Source organism: Haplochromis burtoni, unplaced genomic scaffold, assembly GCF_018398535.1.
Source record: "Haplochromis burtoni strain Fernald_Lab_line unplaced genomic scaffold, NCSU_Asbu1 Contig_126, whole genome shotgun sequence".
Taxonomy (NCBI): domain Eukaryota; kingdom Metazoa; phylum Chordata; class Actinopteri; order Cichliformes; family Cichlidae; genus Haplochromis; species Haplochromis burtoni.
This window is the reverse complement of record NW_024582487.1, coordinates 49,788-74,507: the sequence shown is the minus strand read 5'-3', so window position 1 is coordinate 74,507 and position 24,720 is coordinate 49,788. Positions and strand designations below refer to the sequence as shown.

The window sequence follows — 24,720 nt, the reverse complement described above, 5'->3', positions numbered from 1 at the left end:
CGCATCCTGAATTTGGGTCAATCTGAGCAGCGCGACAAACAAGAATAACTTCCTGCACTTTAATAATTAAATTAAAGCATCAGGGTTTTTGATCTGGAAATATAATTTCATCAGTTCTTTAAATAGTGATAAAATACTTTGTGGTCCAAATGTCCTGCGAGTGACATTGTCCACTTCAGCTGTCTCAAGTTTTTTATATTGATGTTTTAACTTATTTATAAAATGCATCAAAAATATTTAACAAATATAAACACTGAATGTAAAGAAGAATGTAAAGTACTGCATGCAGTGCTGCATGTGGCAGTCGTTACATAATTGGCTGGAAAAATCCTTTGTGCCAGGCAGACAGCTCAAAGGTTTTCAAAGTAATCCAACCTGTTTAAGATGTCATCTTATGTTGAAGGGAATATAAATAAAAATGAGTTTAAACTCGCATTAATCTGTCCTTCATGTATTCTTAGTACAAACCAACAGCATCTGGATCACTGACGGAAAAACACATAAAAACACGTCCCGAGTGGATCAGCCCACCTTTCCAAAGAGAACACGATCGTAGTAACAGCTGCGTGGCTCCGACACGCCCACTCACAGTGCAGTCATGGTGTCTGAGACATGAAGCACGATTCCAACTGCGAATTGCATCATCTCGCAGTGCGGCTCCAAAACAATGACTTCATCACGCGCCGTGTTTACGCCGATTCTGTATTTATTACAAATATGTTGATAACATTTTTTTTTTGTGTTTTTTGTTTTGTTTTGTTTTGTTTTGTCTCTCACAGTGCAGGAGCCAACTCCAGACCCAACAACCCCGCCTACTCCAACAGCTCCACCCACCATCCCCCCTGGATGGGCAGGTAAACCTCTAATGACATCCATAATCCATAATCCAACTGAAGGCGAGTTGAATCTGAAATGCATTCTTGTGTTTTGGTTGATGAGACGTATTGCAGCCCACAATATGTGGCCAATAACTTGTTTGAAGGTTCAATTTTCACATTGTGGCTACCACCGTGATTTCTTTCTCATTGGTAAACATTTGTGACCCAACGGTTAAAGTTCTTTAATCTTTAATTTAATGCTGATTCTTGATTGTGAAAATCTTTATAAAAACTCACCCTGCATACAGACATCATAGAGGTCGAAATTTTTCAGGTTGTGTACGTGTTTTTTTTTCTGCTTTACTCTAAGGACTTTTGTAGTCTACCTCAAGTGGCCATTAGTGGAACTTCAGTTTCAGCACACCCTTTTAGCTTCTTGGTGTTCCAGGTAGATGGGATGTCTCTCCAGCCTGTTTTTGGGTCTCCTCTCAACTGGGCATGCTCAGAAGAAGCAGCTTTTTTTCAGTGACTGTCTTAGCAAACACCAGCAGCTGTTAACTGTTGCTTTACATGTCAAACATTTCTAGTAAATCCTGTTTTCCCCCAGTCTCACTGCTTCTGCTGACTCTGCTGTTTCATTAGGCCTGCGTGCTGCTTTGCAATCTCAGATGTTTGGAGACTAAAGGTGCATTTTGGAATCTGTCTCCAGAGTCTTTGCCTTTTTTTCCTAATAAAACAATATAAAAAATACAAATAATAATGAATTTTGACAGCAAAAGTTACAAAATCAGAGTTTAGCTTGGGTTAATAAGGCTTCCATCTGTTGGCTTCTCACTGGGCCAATTCTATGTGAATCATCTCCCAATATTTCCCCAAGAAACTCTCCCAGGACTGAACGGATCAAGTCCTTTCATTCAAGCTCGGCCGTGTTTGGAAAATCCTTGACGGTGACTTTGTGAACGCAGAGTCCTCCTGGATCCAACTCGGACTAGCGGTGGATTAATGGCCACCACATGTGGGCCCCGCGGGGGAGCGCACCCGTTAAGAACCAACAGCTCAGGTGTTGAAAAAGAAAGCGAGTGCAGTCCAGAGAATTTGTTTGTGTCCTTTGGTGCTGTGTGAAAGTTGTTTATAGAGCTCAGAGCAGGCGGAGAAGATAAAGAGGGGTGCATCACATGAGGCCAAGATTCTTTAAAACTTTTCGCCCAATTCGTTTTCATGTGAGAGGAACGCATTAGGGAGAGCTTGGTCCTTATGCAGACCAAATGTTCCCGGTTTTATTTTGCCAGTTTGTTTGTTTTTTTATCAGTGGGACCCATAATTATCGCGAACGTTTCTATCACGGCATTTGTCTCAGGCGTTTTGTTTTGTTGCACACTATCAGCTGACTTTTTTAATGTGCTCCAGCTTGCCAATTATGCCATGTTATGATGCAACAACTGGCCTGTGGACTCATTGACTCTTTTTTTTTTTTTTGCCTCAGTCTGCAAAGGCGCCAAAGCAGATGTGGTGTTCCTCATCGACGGCTCGTGGAGTATCGGCGAGGAGAGCTTCACCAAGGTGGTGCACTTTGTTTCCGACATGATTGGCGCTTTTGATGTCATCGGACCCTCAGGGATGCAGGTTTGTGCTGAAAACACTGACAGTTATTCCCTCTGACAAGGAGGAGTAGTGCACCCGGTGCAGTTCTGTGTTATTTATACAACAGTTACCTCACAGTGATTTATATAGTGAGACCCTGCAATAAAAAGTGCAAAATCTTTGTGAAGTCAAATGGGCCATGCAAGGCCAGCGCAGGCTATAACATGCTCTACCTACTGCACCTCCACTCAGGTAGCTCCCTCACATCAACCACTACTGCACCATTTGCAGTAGTCAGAGCAGCCATCTACTCCGAGCGGTTGACAGTTGAGGGGTGAAAAGGCAGAAAAGGAGAAAATAGAGAGACGAGGAGTAAAAAAGAAACGCTCAGTGTGTCACAGGAAGTCCTCCCCGCAGTCTGAGCTTATAGCAGCATGGCTAAGGGAGGATTCAGAGTCACGTGATCCAGCCCTAACTATATGCTTTTGCAAAAAGGAAAGTTTGAAGCCTAATTATAAAAGTAGAGATAGTGTCTGTCTCCTGAATCCAAACTGGGAGCTGGTTCAACAGAAGAGGGGCCTGAAAGCTAAAGGCTCTGCCTCCTATTTTACTTTTAAATACTCTTAGAACCAGAGAACACAGAGAACACGTGCCAAGCCAATGAAATGCAGTTAGCATCTAACTAGCAGTGCATGAAGGTGTCTTAGCTACATGCAAATTAGCATGTCTCATGGAGATGGTGATGCTAAAAAGTCTTTAAGTTAAGATCATTTAGAGGAGACACTCAAAAACTTTTCATAAAATACAAAAGAAATCTGCTTATTTTTCTGATCAGATTCCAAGAAAATAATTAAATAATAAGAAAATAATTCATTCAATAAAATTTCACCTTTTCTGTTTGTCTGAATTAATGAAATCCCCCAAAATCCTGCCAGAAGTTCTCATCTACACTGAGTAGCAGCTGACCAAGCAAGTATGTGACAGTGCTTCAAACCCAGACCCAAATAAAAATGGCTTAAACTGAGCTGGGGGAGGCAATGCCGTGAATGAAGCTGAGCTCTGCATGTCTCATTAATTCAGAAACCTTTTTTTTCTCTCAAGTGAATGCATTACACTTCCGTACCCCAGCATCATCCAGTGGTGGTTTTGTTTTTATTTTCACAATGGAAACCTCATGATAAAAGAACTTCACCTCAACAGGAGGCCAGGGGTCTTATAAAACATCCGCCCTAATACGAGAATTCAATCAAGTGTAATCACTAACAGCCGACAACAAGACAAAACAAGAAGGAGGGAGATGCAAATGAAATAAAGGCTATAAAAGCTTTCTTGGCGATGCAGAATTTTTTCCGACCGAGTTTTGCAGGCATTTAAAGAATCGGTGATTATATATAAGCCTGTTCCAGAGAGAGGGAGCTCTGGATTTAAAGGTACATTCATGCTGACAAGTGTGACAGCATCGTATAAAAATATGATTAAAAGCCCGATGTGGTCCAAAACCTCTGTAGCTGTCTTAATTATTTCACACTGACACAAACCTCGTCTTCTTTAAAATCATCCCGGGATGCTATAATGGCTCATATCCCCAATCAGGATAAAATGAACAATCCTTGAGTCTAAGATAGTATTCGTTGGGATTCTTTTGCTTCTATTTGTATTATATTTTAGCCACAGAGCCAAGCATCTGTTTCACTAAAAAAGTAAATCCATTAGGTTTATATTATTAGCTTGTTTGACATCCCTTAAGGCAGTTTCTTCTGACAGTCCTCAAAGACTACTTGGCCCATCTGGATGAGAAAACATTTTGTTTGCTGCACAATAAAGCGGATTTTCATTCTCTTACCAAAAATACTAGTTTCTTAATCCATAAAAGATGGTTATGAGAGAAGACTGATTTGTAAGCTGCTCCACTGATTTAAATACTGGTAGATGTATAGAATTGGTCAGTGTATGACTGTGCGAGGGGAGACAGCAGTGCATGTGCATATTTTCTTTAGAGAAGCAAGCGGATATTAGAAACATGTATGTTCTGTGTTGTATAATGATGCTGTAGCCAAATGTCTGTCTGCGATGCATTTGTGGGAGGGGGAAAAAAGCATGTGTAAGTTCTTATCTGAACAACAAAGTCAAACTCGAGCCAATGTCTGGTGGCCAAATAATTTTGTTGGAGGGCCAGTTTTTTCCCCTCACTGGCCCATTTACTTTTTAATTTCTTGAGTCATTTCTTTGTCTGTCAAAAAGATTATGCAAAAATGAGATTTCATAAAAGTTTGTGGGGAAGTGAAACAGGAGGAGCCCGTTAAATTCTGGATACAGACAGCTTTCTGTAGGAATTTCAAAATGAACCCCTTAACTGGATGTGTTCTCTGAGTCCCCTTCAAGTTATTCCGTGTTTTTATACATAAAGGCCATCTTAAGCTTGTTTGAAAGTCCTTATTCCCCCGTTGCTGTGCTGCGTAATGCTGTGCGCTGAAGTGTCTGCATTGCTCTCCCATCATGAGTGAAAGTCAGCTGATCGGGTCGATCTTGTAGCTCATAAGTGTTGAACAGTTACTTTTAGTGAGACAGGAAAGACTTCAAAATCAAGTCGACACAAATGACACATCGACATTGGACCAATACTTCTCATTGCTTTAGCACTGTGAGCAAGCTAGATGCACAGTTTCAGTCCATGAAGTTTATAATTCATGTCACTCCCAGTCAGACCAAACTCAGTCTTTGCACTTTGACCACTTTTTGGGGGAAAGTGCACACTGGGCTATGCTGTAGATCAGGGGTGGGGGAATCTCCAGGCCTCAAGGGCCGGTGTCCTGCAGGTTTTAGATGTGTCCTTGATCCAACACAGCTGATTCAAATGGCTATGTTACCTCCTCAACATGCCTTGAAGTTCTCCAGGGACTTGGTAATGAACTAGTCATTTAATTTAGGTGTGTTGACCCAGGGTGATATCTTAAACCTGCAGGACTCGGCCCGTGAGGCCTGGAGTTCCCCACCCATGCTGTAGATTGTGCAGTGATGTATAGTTGCCATAGATGCCATAGATTCCACCCATCCATCCATCTATGCTTATCTGGAGCCAGTCCCAGCTGTCAAAGGGTGAGAGGCCGAGCGTACACCCTGGACAGATTAGGAGGCTGTCACAGGGTCAACACAGAGACACACAACTATTCACAATCACGTTCACACCTGCTATCAATTTAGAATCACATGTTAACCTAACATTCATGTTCGTGGACTGTGGAGTACCCGAAGAGAACCCACACAGGCGTGGGAAGGACATCTGCTGGATTTGAACCCAAGACCTTCTTACTGTGAGCGATGGTACTGCTGTGCTGACCAAGGCTATACATTTAGACTTTTAATCAAACCTAAACAAGAAAACAAACTCCTGCAAATCAATTTGATTATTTTCCTACATGACATTTTTGCAAATATGTATAAGACTACTACTGTATTGAGAAATGTCGAGTAACAAGAAAATATCACAGCTCATATTGTGAAAAGGAGCAATAGTAGCTCAGAGGGTTACACAGTTGCTTCACAGGAAGAAGGTCCTGAGTTCAAACCCTGGTAGGGTGTCTTGTTCTGGAGCTTTGGTTTCTCCCACCAGTAAAAAACATTCTCACAGAAGAGGCTTAATCTCGAGTTTGTCTCCAAAATGTGCCTGTTAAACTTTATTGAACCAGCAAGTCAAGGAGACGGAGCTGAGATATTTGGACGTTTGCAGAGAGGGGATAATGGATGTACTGGACACAGGAAGTTTAATGTGGAACACCACCGAGGAAGTTCATGGATGCAGTGAAGGAGGGTTGATGTGACAGAGAGGATGATAAGTCCCTAATTTTCTCATTATTTTCCACCCAGGTGTCATTTGTGCAGTACAGCGACAACGCTAAGACAGAGTTCAAGCTGAAAGCTTACAAGGACAAAGGCCTCGCCATGGCCGCGCCTTCTTACATTCGTTACCGAGGAGGAAACACCAAAACAGGTTTGATCTCATGCTACAGGCCACAGGTACAGATCCAAACAAGAATCTGCTGATCTGACACAGTTTTCCTCTGAGCAGGAGAGGCGCTGAAACACACTTATGAGAAGGCCTTCTCTCTTGAAAACGGGATGAGGAGAAATGTCCCCAAGGTGGTGGTAGCCATCACTGACGGACGCTCTCAAGATGAGGTGAAGAAGAACGCCGCCAGGCTCCAACACGCAGGTAGATGTCACACAAACGTGTATCTCCATGCGAGTGTGTCCCAGATGAGCTCTGTTACAAACAGCTGTAAACAGACTGTTTACAGACCAAACAGAAGCAGCTGGTTCTCATCAGAATTAATGAAACTGTGCTGGATAGAATTTTCAATAATATTTTGTATCCATTTTTGGGTATTATTACCTGTTTAGACTCTTACTGGAAGAATAAATGAAGCCGATAAGCCAAGAGTCTGTTTGTGTTCTGACTGCCTTGGTTTGTGCCGTCCTCAGGTTACAGCGTCTTTGCCATCGGTGTTGCTGACATGGATTTCATCGAGCTGCAGCAGATTGGCAGCAAACCCAGCGAGAGACACGTTTTCGTTGTGGACGACTTTGACGCTTTCAACACCATCAAAGAAAACCTGATCACCTTCATCTGCGAAACTGCAACTTCCTGTTAGTTTAGAACAAAAAAGACAAACGTTGCTTTAACATGTGTTTCAGTGAATTAATTTCTGTGTGTTTTTGTCCACAGCGTGCCCCTTAATTTTTGTGAATGGATTTACTTCACCTGGTAAATACAAACTTTAGAGAAATTCATGACTTATTCACTGTTCGTCTGAATGATCTTGCAGTTAAAGGCAAGCTCCTGATTGGTTGTTTCAGGCTTCAGGATGCTGGAGGCATTCAACCTGACGGAGAAGACCTACAGTTACATCAAAGGCGTCTCCATGGAACCCGGCTCCTTCAACAGCTACACAGCATACAGACTTCATAAGAACGCCTTCCTGACTCAGCCTACTACGTGAGTCTCACGGGTCACAGGCTTATATGCGCCCAAATGTTTCACATTACTCCTCATTTACCTTTGCTCTTTACAGTCTAAAACCTCTTAAGGTTTTGTCACTCATTTTTATTTGAGCACCTTCTCTTTTAACTTTGAGCTCTATTTCATAGACTTTGAAAGCACCGTGGTACAGCCTTTGAGGTCTATACCACGATGCTGGAGAGGACAGTCAGCCTGTTAGTTAAACCTCAGATTCAGGAGGATCAATGGTTTTCGTCCTGGTTGTGAAACGTTGGACCAGCTTTCTATCTTCTCAAAATTGTGTGAGAGTGTGTGGGAGTTTGCCCAACTAGTCTGCATGTGTTTTGTGGACTTGGAGAAGGCATTCGACCACATCTGTCAGGGCATCCTGTGGTGGGCACTTCGGGAGTATGGGGTGATCGACCTATGGCTATGAGCCATTTGTCTGTGTACAACTGTAGTGAGAGCTTAGTTCGCTTTGCTGGTAATAAGTCAGACCCGTTCCCAGTGAGAGTTGGTCTCTGCCAGCCCTGCTCTTTGCCACAAAAAAAAGACAGATGGCAGAAGGTTTCCGCTTTCATCGGAATCTGGACTCTGGTCTTCACAGATGATGTTGTGCTTTTGGCCTCATTAGGTGATGAAATAGGGTGGTTTGCAGCCAAGTGTGAAGCAGCTGGGATGAAAATCCGCACCTCTGAAGATGGAGTTCCCACTCTAGGTCAGGGATGAGTAGTTGTTTAAATATCTTGGGGTCTTGTTGACGAGTGACAGCAGAGTGGGTTGGGAGGTTGACAGACGGACTGAAGCAGCGTCTGTGTTGATGTGTTAATCAATGTATTGTGGTGGAGAGGGAGAGTTGAGTGCAAAGCAAAGCTGTCCATTTACCTGTTGATACTGGTGCCTCCTAGGTTAGGGATTTCAAACCTATCCCACCAGAAAAAGGTCCTGGGGCAGACCCAGGATACGCTGGAGAGATTATACTGTACCTCTTGGATGGCTTGGGACTGCCTCAGTGGATCACTCGGATTGTGAAGACACACCTGGAGCCTGAAGTAGAAAGCCCAGCTTAACAAGGAAGCTGATTACAACTATCAGAATACTTGTTATATCTGACTGAAGTTTGAGGTTTTGTGAAACTAGTGTATTGAACGTCCTTCATAGTCTACGGCTCTGTCTGTGCAGTGCTGGGATCAGCAGTGTTCATACCAGTGCTGACTGGTCAGAATGTGTTTGAGTTTTTAATGTGCATTTTAAACTGAATCTTTTCTTTCAAAAATGCGAGTTTCCGAGGTTTTCTGTGACATGGCCTGATTGAGTTACCAGTTTCTGCTGGAGCTTCCCAGAGTTTCTCCAGATTTGCTGTCTTTTAAATGCTTCCATGTTGTTCTCGTCTCCAACGGGACGAAAGTAACCAGCTGCATTCAAACTGTTTGAGCCCAGCTGTGGGGTCAGACTGAGCTGCAGGTCATGACGGAGAGCAGACTGCCCATAAAACGGCTTTTCAGTTCTTTCTGAAGCTGTTTCACACTGAGCTTCCATCAGGCCACTGAGTGCAGACGCAACCGCAAACTAGACTGTTAAAACTGGCCACCACCCAGCACTGGCGTCCCATACCTAGAATATCACATGCAACAGCAGCGAGATGGAAAACAGCTTGGGTTTTGACTGTTTACCAAAACTGGCTTAACAAAATGTGTAGTGACATCACAGGGACAAATGAGAAACATCCTGCAGTGATGTGAAAAGGAGAGGAAGAAGAGCCAGTGGATGGAAAATTATTAAAATCACTGCTAACAGATAACATGTAATTTTTAAGTTGTGTCTATAATTACTTGGAAATAGCACATTGTTTGTGTTAGTGGATGTTTAATCTAAGAACAAAGATGTGATTGAAATACAGATTGTTTTTATTCAGTAGGTTTTAGATAGTTCCTCACTCTAAAATAGGCTCCAAAATAACTGGAAAAATAAGTAACCTGATCGCAACCTAATAGAGCAGCTTTTGGTTACTGAAGACAAAATTGAATGCAGAGAGACCGACAAACAAGCAGCAACTGAAGGCAGATGCAGTAAAGGCCTGGGCGTGAATCTTGAGGGAGGAAACGCAGCATTTTCTGATGTTCATGGGTTTTATACCTCAGGCAGTCACTGACTGCAAAGTATTAAAAACAATCCTTGTGTTTAAAATCATGTAATCTAGCGTGTTACTTTCCAGCCTCTGTGAAGCTGTTCCTTATATCCTTGAGCCCAAGGCCAGACTTCTGTTTAAGGTTTAAGCTGTGTTTAACCTGTCCTTGCTCTGTCCGGACATTCTCAAATCTAACGCGCTGTTTTGTGTTTTTTCTTCCTTTTTCAGAGACATCCACCCTCTTGGTCTTCCCCACGCCTACACCATCATCATGATGTTCCGCCTCTTGCCTGACACGCCCAAGGAGGCCTTCGACATCTGGCAGGTGTCGAGCAAAGATCACAAACCAGAGACCGGCGTCACCCTTGACCGTAAGTATCGCACTCTGTTCTAATCCTGTGCTGCCTGTGTGAAAACAGAGAAAAGCAGCAAGGAAATGTGTGATGTGGAGCAGCTGTGCCTCACTGCGTCATATCTGATCGCTGACAGAGAAGAGTTTGTAATGTAATGAGCTGGCCGTGCCCTCTGGCTGCTTCGGTCTGAGCTGATCGCAGACTCCCTTAGCCGCACAACTGTTGTGTCATCGAGCAGCTCAGCTGGCTCTCGTAAAGCCTGTGTTTCTGTTTGTCAGCAAGATTTCAACAAAAATCCACCAGTGACAAACATTTGTATTCTTGAGTTATTACAATGAATTATAACTGTGCATGATTAAAGGTTTGACATCATGAGAGAAACCTTCTGGCACAAAGTTGCACAACAAAGCACCAACAAAGCACCAACAAAGCGAAAGTTGGTCTTCCTGTTTCCAGTGTTTGTGCTGAGAGAACTTTCTCTTGACAGCTTCACAGAAACTCAAACATATGAAAGTCGTGTCAGTCGTTGTGTTTGGCAGGTTCAGGTAAAGTATTTTGTCACTAATGAAGCTGTGCTAACTTTGTTAGAAACAGACTATATTCACTTTAACTGCCCTGTACTAAAACAGCAAGTTCAACATATCTAGGATATATTTCCTTATCTGGCTTCGTTAAACCTAATCCATCATAATAATAAAAAAATATGAAGAGGTTAGCACATATTTCAGGTTAAATAATGGGTGAACTGAAACAGCAGAGCCAGGAGCCATTCTGCCCCCAACATTTCAAGGTCTGCTAAGGCCACACCCTTAAAAACTCATACTAACAGACAGAGTTGTACTCGTCAAAACAACTGGCTTACACTAGAGGGTAAATCAAGTCTTTGAAATAACTGACACACACACCAAAGTTAAAAATAAGCTACAGCGTTTCAGACAGGATCAGTGTTTTTTTGTATCATTAATATATCGCCTGTAGGAGATTGTGACAGTTATGATGACTGAGTGGTCCATCTACATTCATTCTAACTTTTATAATGTTGCTTCTAAAATTCATGGCAGGCTAAAATTCTTAGGACTGCAGGAATTCCCTGGTGCTCCCAATGGGCTGAAAGCAGCACAGTTGCTTTAAGGACATCTAGATGATAAGGAATTACAGCAGTCCAGCCTAGAAGTGCATACAAGGAATAGTTTTGCAGCATCAGTCTGAGAGAGGATGTTTCTAATTTTGGCAATATTACACAGATGAAAAAATGTCGACCAAGATCAAATCCAAGAGATCTGATCAAGATGAGAGTTGAATTACACGTCCTGGTCAAAAAGAAGTGGAACTGGAAGCTATCAGTAATGTATCTGATTAGACGTGCTTCAGAGATTTGAGTGGTGGCAACTGAGATAAAATATCTGATTAGACAGACAGATTTTTGGGACAAACACGAAAAAAGTTCAGTTTTGTCTGAGTTTAAAAGTGGAAAATTACAGGTCATCCAGGCCTTTGTGTCTTTAAGACATGCCTGTAGTGATGTGTCATCTGTTTTCATAGATACATAAAATGGGGTGTCATTTGTATAGAAATGAACGTGAGTGTGAATGACTGTTTTTTGATGAGTCCAGTTGAAAAGCTCGAGCAGATTTCTTTTGAGACTGAACCTGAGTATTCCTACAACTTAATTCTAATGTAATTTATTCTTCTGTCCCTGCTCAGCATCCAGCCAGACCGTTTCATTCTACAACAAAGACGAAAGCGGCGAGCTACAGAGAGTCACATTTGACACAAGGGAAGTGAAGAAGATCTTCCATGGAAGCTTCCACAAGGTAAGCAGAAGTCATTAATCTTTCAGTGGAGACTGTCCACGTGTGAATTCTAACATATTGCATATTTAAATTGAGGAGAATGAAGCCAAGATTGTCTTTAATGTTTGAGTTATCTAACTTTTTTCGGTCCGTGGCTTGACTGAGGCTTGACACATGAATCGAAGCGCTCCTCTTTGATCTCGCTGGACGTCTCGAGGTCATACAGAACCCGCACATGCCTAAGATTCCAAATATGCTGTATATTACAGCCAGAGCACCTCACACGCAAACTGCAGACGTGTTCCTGAGGAGTTATGTTGGCTCACATGAACAGATGGTCCTCTGCAGGTTGTAAAACGCAGAGCAGCAACTGCTTGTGATTATACGCACTTCAAACATGGTCGCCATCTGCATCTCCTGGATGTTATAAAATGATCAATAGACAGCCTGACATGAGCTGAGCAGGTCTGATTAGGTGGAGGTATGATGTAGCTTTGTATGTGGGATGGTTTACTATTCAATCTTTAAAACTCCTTTGAAAACAAATGAGATCATTCATGAGGATCTTCTCCTGTGGCTCTTAAGTAACTGTTATTTTCACCTTTGAGATTATGTTTTTTTGCAGTTTGAGTTACACACACTGCTTTTGCCTCAAGCTAAACATTAAAAAGACAACTCCTCAAAAGCTAACAAAATGTGCTGGCTCAGAAAAATGTCCATCAATTAGTCAATGAAATGGGAGAAGTCATCTTTCTCCAACACGTTCTCACTCCCAAAGCGTAACATTTTACGCTAGGTGACAAATCGTCAACATATTACGTTTTCGGCTACCCACCACGTTCCTAAATGACGACCTCGGAAAAAAGAGGAAATATGAGAACCGTCTGGACTCCATCTACACATGTTCGCTCTTTTTCTTCAAATCGCTCAGAAACACGCTATTTAACATTATTATAGTCCTGGTTAAGATCAGGAATAAGGTTCCTCAGGAACGCCGCGGGACGTGACAAAACGTCGACATGTTACGCCTCGGGAGTGAGAACGGGCTGCTTTCTCCCACTGAAAATGCTACATACGTGTAAACAGAAAGAACTTTCTCAGACTTCCTTTCCTGGACAATCGAGCATCCAACCACTCAGCAGGCTGTTGGATTTGGGCTTCTGAACTTACTCATTACTGAAATAACAGGACTGCAGGTGAATCCTAGCTCAACCAATAACTTGTAAAGAACGTTTCAAACAACAACCAAGGAAAAATCTCGGTGCTGGTGGAGGAGAGAGCATGTTTGATTGTGTGTAGATGAACTTTGACAGCCAATCAGAGAAGAGAGAGTAGATTAAATACGTAGGTTGTAGATGAAAAGAAAAAAATGCAGTAACCGGATGATTGATGTGCCAGCACATGTGCGATACATACATACACTTGTAACACTGCTCAGAAAATGTTGGTTTTTGGTTGATCATTGTCAGTTTTGTACTGGTGTATAACTGTTGTATAACTGTAAGAGAGTTGATAAGAAATGCCACCAGCTGTATTTGTTAATATCGTGAGGTTCAGCCTTCTGTGGTGACTACAATGCCTTTTATGTACAGCATTTTTAGATATATCTGTATCTGCAAATTTTCACCGCAGAATAATCATGACGTAATCGACTGATCTGGCACATCTGGTCTGAGAATCCCGCGAGACAAAAGCCAGTCCGGCTGGATTGTCTGGCTCTCTTTTCCTTCTAGCTCATCCTAATCAGTGGATGTCTACACTTGCACACGAGGAGGCAGTTTAAAATCACAAACAGAACAAAGAACAAAGCACATGCTCCCAACAAACTTTACACAGACACGCACCGCATCTGAAAATTTAAAGCAAACACCACCACCTTCACGTTATGAAACACAGGGCAAACGCAGGGCATGGAGAAGATGCCAAAAGAAACACCCCAAAAACCTTTACCTGAATGCAGCAGAAGCCTCTTTATTTTTCCTCTCATCATCATGGCCTTACTCCCAAGCCACAACATGCGTGTTAGTGACTGAATTATAATAAGATGAAATACGCTTTGCAACTGTTGAGAGCATAAACTAAACAATACAAAGAAAGGATTGTGCAGACAGTGATGAGGATGAGGCAGAGTCTGAGAGAGCTGGACAACTTTTGTCTTCCTGGATTCTCAGCCGATTACTGCAGCTCGGCTTACCCTTTTACTTTCAGGCCCACCAACGAAGACAGATTTGTCATCAGCATCACACTTCAGCAGTTCGAACCTGATGTAAGAGATTTTCTTAGTGTGTCGTTGGGCTTTAAAGACAGTTTCCACTCAGAGCTACTGTGTTTCATGCTCTAGATTAGGTCTGAGCCGTGGTGCTGATAGCAACACATTTACAGGAAGCACTGCTGGGAGAAGCGGTGTGGACAGTCCTTTCAACAATATATTAAAGTTTCATGAGTTTCATCCATAAGCTCCTCTTAGAAGGGGAGATCTTTAAAAGTGCACTGCAGTCGCCGCTGGGACGCTCGACTGGAAAATACTGGGTCACTGCTATTTCTATTAAACAATTACATCAGTGCAGCTGAAGAGTGCCAGCAGGGAGGCGGGACAACGAGGAGTTTAAGGAGGCAGCGCTCGGTTTTACCTCTTCTGGTAGCCGACCGCAGCTCTGCGGTTTTACCTCCCAGGGTGGGATAAGAGTGTCAGCAGGAAGGCTTTAAGGCCTCTCGCTCTGAACTGTACTAACAGTGGAGTGTGTGGTTGATTTTAGTCTGTAGATGATCTTCACTACATCTGATAATACTGAGAAATGCCTTTTTCTCCTCCTTTTTCTTTTTGTCATAGAGAAAAAAGAAAAAAGTTGCAGTTTTGGAGCAGACTTCTATAGATTTCATGCCAAATCGGCACCCTCACACACAGGAACCAGCCTAATGATTTAACGGATGTGAATGCAAAGGTCAGAAAGTTGTAACAGGAAACTTTAAAAAAAATAAATAATAGTGACCTGACTATTTTGGAGTTCAGGAGGTCACCATTTCACCACACAGATTTCTGCTTTAAACAAAAAAAAAGTAGATTCTTCATTTCAGAGTGTCCAAATGGTGGCCTGGAGAGCTGTGGGAGTGTATCAGACCCATTTTATTTCTGTAATATGCAAACAATGTATATTTATAAATGAATAACTCTTTGCATGCAAGGGAAAAAAAGAAGGGAAACCCAGGCTGTTTTTGCACTTGCCAGATGGCAGGGATTTTCAGAGGGAGATGTATCAAAGGATTTAACTGATGCGAGATAATAAGAAGCAGAAAACACTGTAAACGCTACCCATCCTTTTTGTCTTCAGCCGGACCAGAGCGCCAGCACCTGTCAGATAGAGGCGGATCTCACGATGTTAACCTTGGCATCGTGTTGTGTGAAAGTGAACTGATGATGTGAAAAAGCTGTGATATGCTAACCCCACCCCATCCGTTAGCATATCACAGCAAAAGCTGTGATATGCTAACGGATGGGGTGGCACGGACTCAAGAAAAGTGCCTTCATCAGGCAATATGAAAAATGAATGCAAAACACAAAAAAGGGCTGATCTGCAGATGTGAAGCTGTGTCCTGAGATATGAGGCAAAACCCAGAGCATCATAATTAGTTGCATCTGCAGATGGGTTTGCTTGTGTGCTGGATTTACAGTCTGACAGACAAGTTATTCCAGAATCTTCACATTTAAAGGCTTTTTGTAGCCAAAGCACACAGAAGAGAAAGCCAAACATTTTAAGACAAAACTTTATTTGTATCTGCAAAAAGGGTGTCTGCTCTTTTCTTATCTTGATAACGCTGATGAAGAATCTTTGGATTAGCATCACATCTGCATAGAAATCTGGGTCCTTTGCATTATCAGATACTTTTACTCAGTTTGACTGTGTTTCAGAGTTGCAGGAGGTCAAGTTTCTTGGAAGGTTTGTTTCTAAGTGCCTCTTTAGCGTACTTAGGACCATGACAGCATTAGCCAACTTCTCCTGACACTCAGGCTGAGGGCTGTTGACGTCCGGTGATGATGCTCACATTCTGGGAGCTGTGCAAAAGGCTTGGGGTTCATTGAAAAAGAACATGTGGTAAAAACTGAATAAATAGGATATAGATTAGTTTTTCTTCCTTTTTTTATATCTGAATTGGAGAATAAGTGGTTGGCAAAGCTAGTATAGCAATTAAGTTTCTATTTGTCAAGTTCTGTATTGTAATATCAATGTGCGGTTGACACAAATGCCATTCCTTTATGGTATTTGGTGAGTCTTCAACTTGCCACAAAGTTGAGATGTCTTTACCTCCCCTGTCATTGGTGCAAGTCTCAGAATTTTGATGAAATATAAAGGTTTCCCATCACCACAGTGCCGGTGCTAAGCTCTTCTTGTGTGATCAGTAATTGGAGCTCAGACATGGCGAAAACACAGCTTGACTTCAGGATGCTTCTCATGCCTGCAGCACACTGGAGCCAGTTTGGAAAGACTGGAGTCTGGCACCGTCTCAGATCTAAAGATGAGTCAGAGTTTGGTTTTTGGGGAGGCCAGCGATCATGCAGGGCCACTGCTTGCAACGCTACGGTCAGATTCCTTTTGAGATTTTTTTTCCCATCATGCTCTGTGGAAATTTACATGAAGAAAAACAATTGACAAACGAAGCAGAAACAGAAGGAGCTCATGGCTTTGATCTGGCAAAGAAAACAAAAGGGAAAAAGGGAAGGCGCCTCGACCGGACACGGTGCTGCCTGAGAGCATGGAGAGAGCACTCCTATTGGTTACTGATGTTCATGTGATCGAACTGCACTATTTACCCAAACCAAGACAAAAAAGTCTTTAATTAGAATTAGAGTTAATTAGAATGAATCAGTTGATCATGATAATGGTGATAATGAGTGTGCCACAACTTTATCATGATTGTATGGTGACCTTTAACCTCTGTTGAAAAGTTGTTTGGTGCTGGGATACAAGTGGACTGTATCCTGGACTTTTAAGTCAGCTTTTCTTTAACAGAAGGCATAAAAATAATGTCTTTTAAAATGCAGATTCACTGAGTCAGAGTCCCACATGTGCTTAGTGTGATAAAACCCTTAAAACATGCAGAACTGGATCTTGAGGGGAAATTCTTCGTCTTTGAAGCGGTCAGAGGTCAATTTTAGCTCGGGGCTACGCTGCTCTACTGTGTGGTGGACACATGGACAACACAATGGCTTTTAGATCTCTCCAGCAGCAGCAATTAAAACCAGCTGAACTGAAGAAACTTTAAGATTTAAAAGCTTGTCAGAGAAAGGAGTTGATTTAAAATTGTGCTTTAGCCTGAGTGCAGCTGTTGCTGAACCAGATTTACTGAGCTGTTGTCAGTAAAAGACGTCGGCCACATCACCACGCTTAGACTCCACTAATCCTTTTCCCCTCTCAGCGTTTCACCAACCAACTTGCTCAGCACTGGAAGCATCCCTGAAATCTTTCCTCAGATGTGTTTAACAGCAGAGATCCATGAAAACGTCAGCTCTGTTGCAGATACCTTAAGGGTTTAAAGCACCGCTGCCCCCCGACGGGCCCAAACAACGTTTGCATAAGCGAATAAACAAGCCATCATCGGACGATCTGTGCCAAGTAACTGCAGAGAAATCGATTAACAGGCCAGCCAGTAGCTGTAGCTCTGACAGGAAGATGCGAAAAGACGAGAAATAAAGATGCTCTGACTAATAGAAACATCTCAGAGATTATACAGCTGGAGCCAGATGGATAAAACTGAATTCAGGGAAGGAAAGCGCATAAATATTCTTTATACTATGCCTGACATGTTTTTTTTTTTTTTTTTATGAATCTCAACTATCTTGAAACTCTGCATATGTGCACAAACCTCATTTCTACTTTCCAAAGAAGTGAATGTTGCCTCAGCAGAGGAGGGAAATGTCAGTTTACTGTTCTCGAGGCTGAAGTCGTGACCAGAAGAAAGGGATGAAGTAATGTAGGACCATCCATGAGCAGGATGATGGCAGAAAAAGAAGACTGGAGAAGAAAAACGATCAAACTGTGTACTCACTGAACTTTATTGAGGTTCGTGAAGTGAATGGCGCCTTATTTTTCATCTTCACTTCAACATACCAGCTTTAACTCGCCCAATATTAGTCAGCTTATTAACTCAGCTTTCAGCTCTCTGGACAGGAGTTGTTCTTCAAACTGCAGTTCCTCTAATGGCCACTTGAGGCAGGCTCCAACACTAAGTCAGTTCCTACAGACATTAATGTTAAAATGTTCGATGCAAACAGCAGAAATGAGCATGTTTACAGACTGATGGAAGAAACAGTTTTGTCTCGGAGAGCGGAGAGCTTTGTCCCACTAAAGTTGAGTACTAGCTTTACTGAGCACATCCACAGAGGATGTTGTTAGTAAAGTGATTTGTATAGGGACACTCCTGAACTCACCCCTTTACTACCAGGGATCACATTCCCAGCTGTTCAAAGCCTTATAAGGACAGGCTTCAGTGTCCCTGTGTGCCTCGTGCTGTCAAAATAAATTCAACTCCAGCGACGGCACATAAATGTGGAACTTGTCCTGCTGACCTGAGGTCAGATGAACAGAGCGAGGGCGTGTACGGCCTCGGCACACGCTTTCATCTCTGCTCGTGTAAACATCGTCACGTAACAGCCTGGAGCTCAAACGTTACATCCAGACTTTGGTATGAATGGTTTAAGGGGCTTTCCAACAATGGCAGAGGAGCTTGTAAACTGGCAGCTGTAATTGGTCCATTTTTCATCGTAAGTAAAGGAGGGAAGAAGAGCATTTAGTCAGACACTCTGGTTTCATGACTTGTTGTTGCTACGATTTACTGCTGTTACCAAACTTTGAGTATTTTGTAAAGAATAAGGAAGGTTGCTGGATTGTCTGTTACTCTCTGCACCTCCTGAAGACAAATCTCTTCAAAGAAACCCATAAAACTAATGATATAGATGCTTTCCAAACAAAGATTGCACACGTTTAATGTTTAGAAAGATGAACAAAAACATTCATAGATCACATCATAATAAAATACACTCGCATGTTTCTACAGAGTGGCGTGTACAGGGTTAATTAAGGCTTTATGGAACCATGTTTCAGTTTCAATCATGAAGTCCCGTCTTCAGCAGCGCCTTTATTTTGGCTGATATTAACCACAACAGCATCCACACAAGGACAATACATCAGCTCGTGTTTTACAGCCATGTATCAGACTTTCCTCTGAATCTCTGAGGATTTTTCCAGCCTGAAGAGAATGAAATACTGTATGCTCTCACTTCTGGCACAAAGCTGTTCATGTTTCAGTACTGGCAGCTTCAGTGTGATCATATCAGTGCTCTTACTGGCTTTTAAAATCCTTTAAATTTAACAGAAGAGCGAGTCCAGTTAAAGCGTTGACATGCTGAAGCTTTAATGGTACCTGCTGACTTCATGAAAAGCAGATAAATGTCTCAAACGCTGCGTTTCCCTCCATGAAGTGTTTCTTGGACACCTCGGTGCTACTGCGTTCTGTTAAACATGACTGACCACAGGCAGCGAGCCGCCCTCGCTGCCGCCACTCTGTGGCTTTGTAGAGGTCACGTTTTCCCTCCATGCAGCCCGACTCGCTTCGAGGAAAAGCCGCTGCAAAGGCGGCGCTGATGCTCCACCACAAAATGACGACACGATGCGGCGAGGGTGACGTGACTGAGGAGAAATGCAAATTGTGGTGTTGTGTGTACGGCGGAGCTGCCGCAGTTATTTTACTGTTTGGAGTTGTACGAAGTCCATCGGTGAGAGAGAAGGAAAGAATTCAGGGTAGATTTGGCCTCTCGATGAGCATTTCCAGCTGAATCTGGAATATTTCAATTAGATGGAGGAATCTTTGAGCAGATAAAACGATTTGTTCACAAGTCTCTGGACCTGCGCCTGCACCGACGCGTACCTTTAAATATTCTCTGGTTTACAGTGAACGACTTTAACTCTGCAAACCTGTGACTTCACAGTACACTGGTATAAATAATGATGCCAGTGGTGGGTATTTATCAGAAAAGCAAAAAGTTACTGAATGAAACGCTTGCAGTGTTTGGACAGATGAAAGCTGAGAGAGCCGTTTTCCTTGTGGTTATTAATTATCCCACAATAGTTCAACTTAATTCAAAATAATCTATTTAATAGCTTCAAAAAGTAAGAAAATGTAGCATGAATGTCAGAAATATTTAGGTGTCGCGTTGAAGTGAAACAATAAATGTTTTAAAAATTTTTAAAAAGCTGTTAGAACATCGGAGCCTAAAGGCACATTCGCACCTTGGGTCTAATGGTTTTTGGTTTGATTTCACATTATTCCCCTGGTGTTGGCCAGAACCGCACAAAACTCAGACTGACATTCATCTTTCAGACACATTCTACGCAGCTGCACTTAACCAAATGCTGAGGAGCTCATTAGCAGCTGAGTTTTATGTAGATGCTTGTAATTAAGTGGATTAGGTGTAATTATTGAAGGCTTTTGCTTTAACGTCGCCTCTGACTACCAGAGTGCAGCTTCAGCGAGGAGCCCTCCAGTTTGCTCAGTTTAGCAGGATGACTCGTCTGCCCTCGAGTCAGGACACGGTAAAAAAGGTTTAATAACAGAGTTTAATAGTTTAATAATAATCTTGTAAATAGGTTGGAACTATTTAAAATGAGAGGACGGTGGTGGTGGTGGTTAAGATGGTGGTTTACCCAAAAGTTCCATAGACTTCCTGTGCAAAGTAAACCTGTAGTATAAACACATGGGACGTTTTAAATGTAAGTGGTAAATATTTGGTTTATTATTTGGGAGTTTCAACACATTCTCATTCTTGGCATGTCACGAGGAAAATGGAAGCAGCATTGATAAAAGTTAAAGGGTTTCCTTTTATTTGGCATCTTTAAACATGATCCCGCAAGGACATGGAAAATGGAAAACGGATGTTTCCTTGTGAAATACTCATATTTGCAGGGCAGTAACAAGAAAGAGTTTAAAAGGTCAAAATCCAAAGCACTGCAGGGATGTCTTTAGAACATGATGGAGAATCCCCTCTTTTTGAATGGACAGAGGAGAAGTGCTGTTTTCCCTCCATGTGAGCGCTCGTATACTTCTGCATGATCGAGCCTGTTCACCCGCAGCCTCCGCCATGGCCTCGGCAAAACCTAATAATGTGCAGGCTGCGAGGATGAAAACCAGACATGGCACATGGTCGTAGAACAAAGAATGCGCCAATAAAATCTCTCCTTCCTTTCTCTTTCTGTCTGAAGCTGCACATCCTGGTTTCACCCACCAACGTCCAGCTCAACATCGACTGCCAGGTAGTGGCGGAGAAGCCGATCAAGGCCGCTGGAAACATGTCCAGCGACGGCTACCAGGTCCTGGGCAAGATGTCCAAATCCATCGGCTCCAAAGGAGAATCGGCAACTGTAAGTGAACTCTGCGTTCACACAAACAGGAGACTGACGTTATCTACCGACACAAATGATTTTATCTCTATTTTACTTTGACTGCAAATAGTACACACATTTCAAAACAAATTAAATTGACACAGATTTCATCTGTTTCTTTATATAATTCAGGTAATCAATAAGAGTTTGTTGATCTTTAGCATCTTCTGGTCCTACTTTTAAAGTAGGGTTGACAAAAAAAACTGCCTTTGTTTGCAGCCTGCTTTCCCTCACTGCTCACATACTTCACATGCAAAATCACCTTCTTAGGTTTCTTCAGTTGATGCATGCCTTCCACTCTAAATCAGTTACCAACAGTTAGATATTAAACAATCAGGGTGCACAGCTTATAAACTGGGTGACAGAAGAGTTTAGCAATACGTGGCTAACTGAACTAGCTGTCGAGAAGACTCGTTACATCAGAGAGTTACAAAAAACAGGAAGTGAGGCTTCCACGTAAGTGTCAGTTCTCTACAGCACTACATTCACCATCATGCTGATGTCTGTGTCTGTGTTTGAACTCTCTGTTTAGAGATGCTTTGTTCAGCAGCCTCACAAGTTCGCATTGTACAGTGTTGAATTCTCACTGTAACAAATAAAAAATTTCTGTCAAAACTAAAACTTAAAACTGGGGTTTATTTACTAGTTCCGACACCCAACCCTCCCATCACCATCCATCCATTCGCTTCCGCTTATCCTATTCAGGGTTGTGAGGGGTGCTGGAGCCTATCCCAGCTGTTTTAGGGCGAGAGGCAGGTTACTCCCTGGACAGGCTGCCAGTCTGTTGCAGGGCTAACACATAGACAAAGACAACCATTCGCACTCACATTCACTCCCACATTCACACCTTTGGGCAATTTAGAGTTTCCAATTAACCTATCCCCACTAAGTGCAAGTCTTTGGACGGTGGGAGGAAGCCGGAGGACCCACGCAAACACGGGGAGGACATGCAAACTCCACACAGAAAGATCCCAGGCTGATTGCGGAATTGAACTCAGGACCTTATTGCTGTGAGGCAACCACCCTACCAACACGTTCTATGAAATTCAGCCTGGTAGATTTGTGTTATCTTGGTGAATGACAGACAAAAATCAAGAACCAAGGTGAAAGCTGAGGTGGAGAAAAATGAAGTAGCACAATTATAAAATGTTAGCTGCTGCTGACTTTATCAGCGCAAAACAAACAGTGCAGCTTTTTACCTCAGCTGTAAAAGGCTGGTGGGGTATTGTCATCACCCCTACGTTTGTGAATGTGATAACTGGAGCAGGTAGTCACGTATATTTTCAAATTGACACAATCAGTGCAGCTACCAAAAATCGTTTGAATCTCAGTTTTCTGAGAATCTTGTGGATTTGATAACGATGTAGGATTTTGAAATTGATACCTGAGGTGTGTCTGCCAGGAGGCTGAGGGGTAGCACTGCTGTCAGCAGTATTCTTATTCATTGCTGTACATTTAGTTTGAATACTGAACAAACTTTAATGAGCAGAGAGTGAACTGAACACAATCCACAGCATTTTGAACATTTTGTAATTAATTTAAAGTTTTTTTTTTGTGTGGGGGGGGGGGGGGGGGGTACAGAGAGGTTGTAGATAATTCAAACAGACAGTGAAATGAGTTTTACATGGCGCCACATGTAAATCAGTCAGCAGGGTTGTAATGCGAGCCTTTCTCCCCGGGGCTGATGGGACTCGGCAGTGCCTCATTCTCTGCTGTTTTTCTGCATGTCCTCTGGGAGCGGTGGAGGGTGTATCACAGACACATGTACCACTACGCCATATTCATGTTTTTGTTTTTTTCTCCCCCCCTTCTCCACAGTTCCAGCTCCAGATGTTCGACATTGTCTGCAACTTGGCCTGGACCAGCCGAGACAGATGTTGTGACCTCCCATCGAGGGTAAGGGAACCCCGACCTCCACAAAGCCTTTGAGTCTAACATATTTAGCATGTGCCCACTCTGGCACGTCGTCGCTCCTTTAGCCTCAAACCGGCAGCTGAGTGACGATGATAAACTGGCGCTAGCTTCGACTCCAGATAATCAGCTGTGCTGGGGAGTATCTCCTCCGAACGTCTACTGGGATTAAAGAATATAGAAACAGCTGATGAAGTTTTGGCCGATAGGGTGCAAAGATTTCCTTCCCAGATATCTTGGTACACGAAGATCAATTTAATTTCTACGTCCAGCAATAAATGACCCATATATCTCAGAAACTCACACTGGCTTGTAAGTGTACACTTTTCTGTGTTTGGCTTTTTTTCCATCTATGGAGCATCTTGGGGATGTTGATCATCTCATAAAGGGGTGCTATCAGGCCAGCTGGTTCTCTGAAAGAAACCAGACCAAGGAACAATGCACAAAAACTTTATTGATGCATTTAGTCACAGTTAAAAGTGATGGTAAAACACAGACGAGTGTGTTTGTACTGTAACACTCAGCAGGCAGAAGTGTGACCTTGATTTGCCTTTGAAGGGATTTTTAGACCCAGCAGCAGATCAAAGCAGAGGACTCGTAATCAGAGTCAGAACCGGCTCGAATCACAGAGGGAAATAAACTGGGTATATATGATATGCAGTGGCGTGTGAGCCAGCTAAAAAAAAAAGCACAGTGAACTGTGGGAAAATAAAAAGTTTTCAGAGCACACATAAGATGCTGATTTATTTAATAATCTAAGCTGAATTATGTTCAGTACTTACATTTTATTTAAAAAAACAACAACAACAACATGAACTGGGTGTCCCGTTATCATAGCTAGGTTTCCAAAGAAACCGAAGTGCAAAAAAACATTGATTTGACATGTAATTAAATTTTTATATAATTAAAAATTGTGAAAAAAAGAAAAAAGATATATATATATATATATATATAGGAGTGAGATTCAGAAATGAAACCATCTTTTGTGGACTTATCCCATTTAACACGGACTCAAAATTTAAAAACATTTCCTGTGGTCGATCAAATCGTTCATAGACGCTGCATTCTCTCCACTAAAGAGACAAAAACTTGTTGAGCAAAGTTCAAAGTATGGTACAGTACAGGTAACTTGCACATCTATGAAGGCACCATTAATGCTACATGGCAGAAGACTTTGGAGAAAATCTTGATGAATTTCAGCAGGACGGTGCCAAACCACATTCTGCACGTACTCCAAATGCATGCTTTAGTGAGCACCAACTCACAAATCAGTCCTCTCAAATGGTTTTACACTGTATGCTGATGACCTGCGAATATTAGCAAGAGAACAGTCCAACAAACAGACGATCCACTGTGAGCAGCACTTGACGACTGTGGGGAGGAAGAATTCCTTTTTTAACAGGAAGGGACCGCCCCTCCCTTAGCCTCATTCTGATGGCGGACAGTTAGATGGTGATCAGAAAGAGAAGGAGGAACAACAGTAGTGTTTGGAGATCTTGATTTTTAGGCCGTAGAGAACTCGAGAACATATGAATCTCATTCATCCAGGGCAGGTCCAAACGTTGTTTGTGAAAATGCTTTCTGTTGTTTGTCAAGCTCTTTGTGGGGTGAAAATCTGTGGGCAATAGCAGCAGCTACAGTAAGAACAGCTCAGGCTGTGGTTAAGCGGCTGGCCTCTCTCAGTGTGATGGTTTCTCACTTCGGTCCCA

General features: G+C 42.5%; 1 protein-coding gene across 6 annotated transcripts in view; it reads left to right on the top strand.

The window, feature by feature from the left end:
* Positions 1-24,720, top strand: part of col12a1b (collagen, type XII, alpha 1b) — a 149,016-nt gene that overhangs the window by 105,997 nt on the left and 18,299 nt on the right. For all 6 annotated transcript variants that reach the window (XM_042224027.1, XM_042224026.1, XM_014336010.2 and 3 more), the window contains 11 exons: positions 780-854; positions 2,302-2,441; positions 6,264-6,387; positions 6,466-6,609; positions 6,879-7,043; positions 7,123-7,161; positions 7,254-7,392; positions 9,752-9,894; positions 11,581-11,690; positions 20,921-21,079; positions 22,919-22,996. In XM_042224027.1, coding sequence (XP_042079961.1) covers positions 780-854; positions 2,302-2,441; positions 6,264-6,387; positions 6,466-6,609; positions 6,879-7,043; positions 7,123-7,161; positions 7,254-7,392; positions 9,752-9,894; positions 11,581-11,690; positions 20,921-21,079; positions 22,919-22,996 — 1,316 coding nt within the window. The remainder of the gene's footprint in view (positions 1-779; positions 855-2,301; positions 2,442-6,263; positions 6,388-6,465; positions 6,610-6,878; positions 7,044-7,122; positions 7,162-7,253; positions 7,393-9,751; positions 9,895-11,580; positions 11,691-20,920; positions 21,080-22,918; positions 22,997-24,720) is intronic.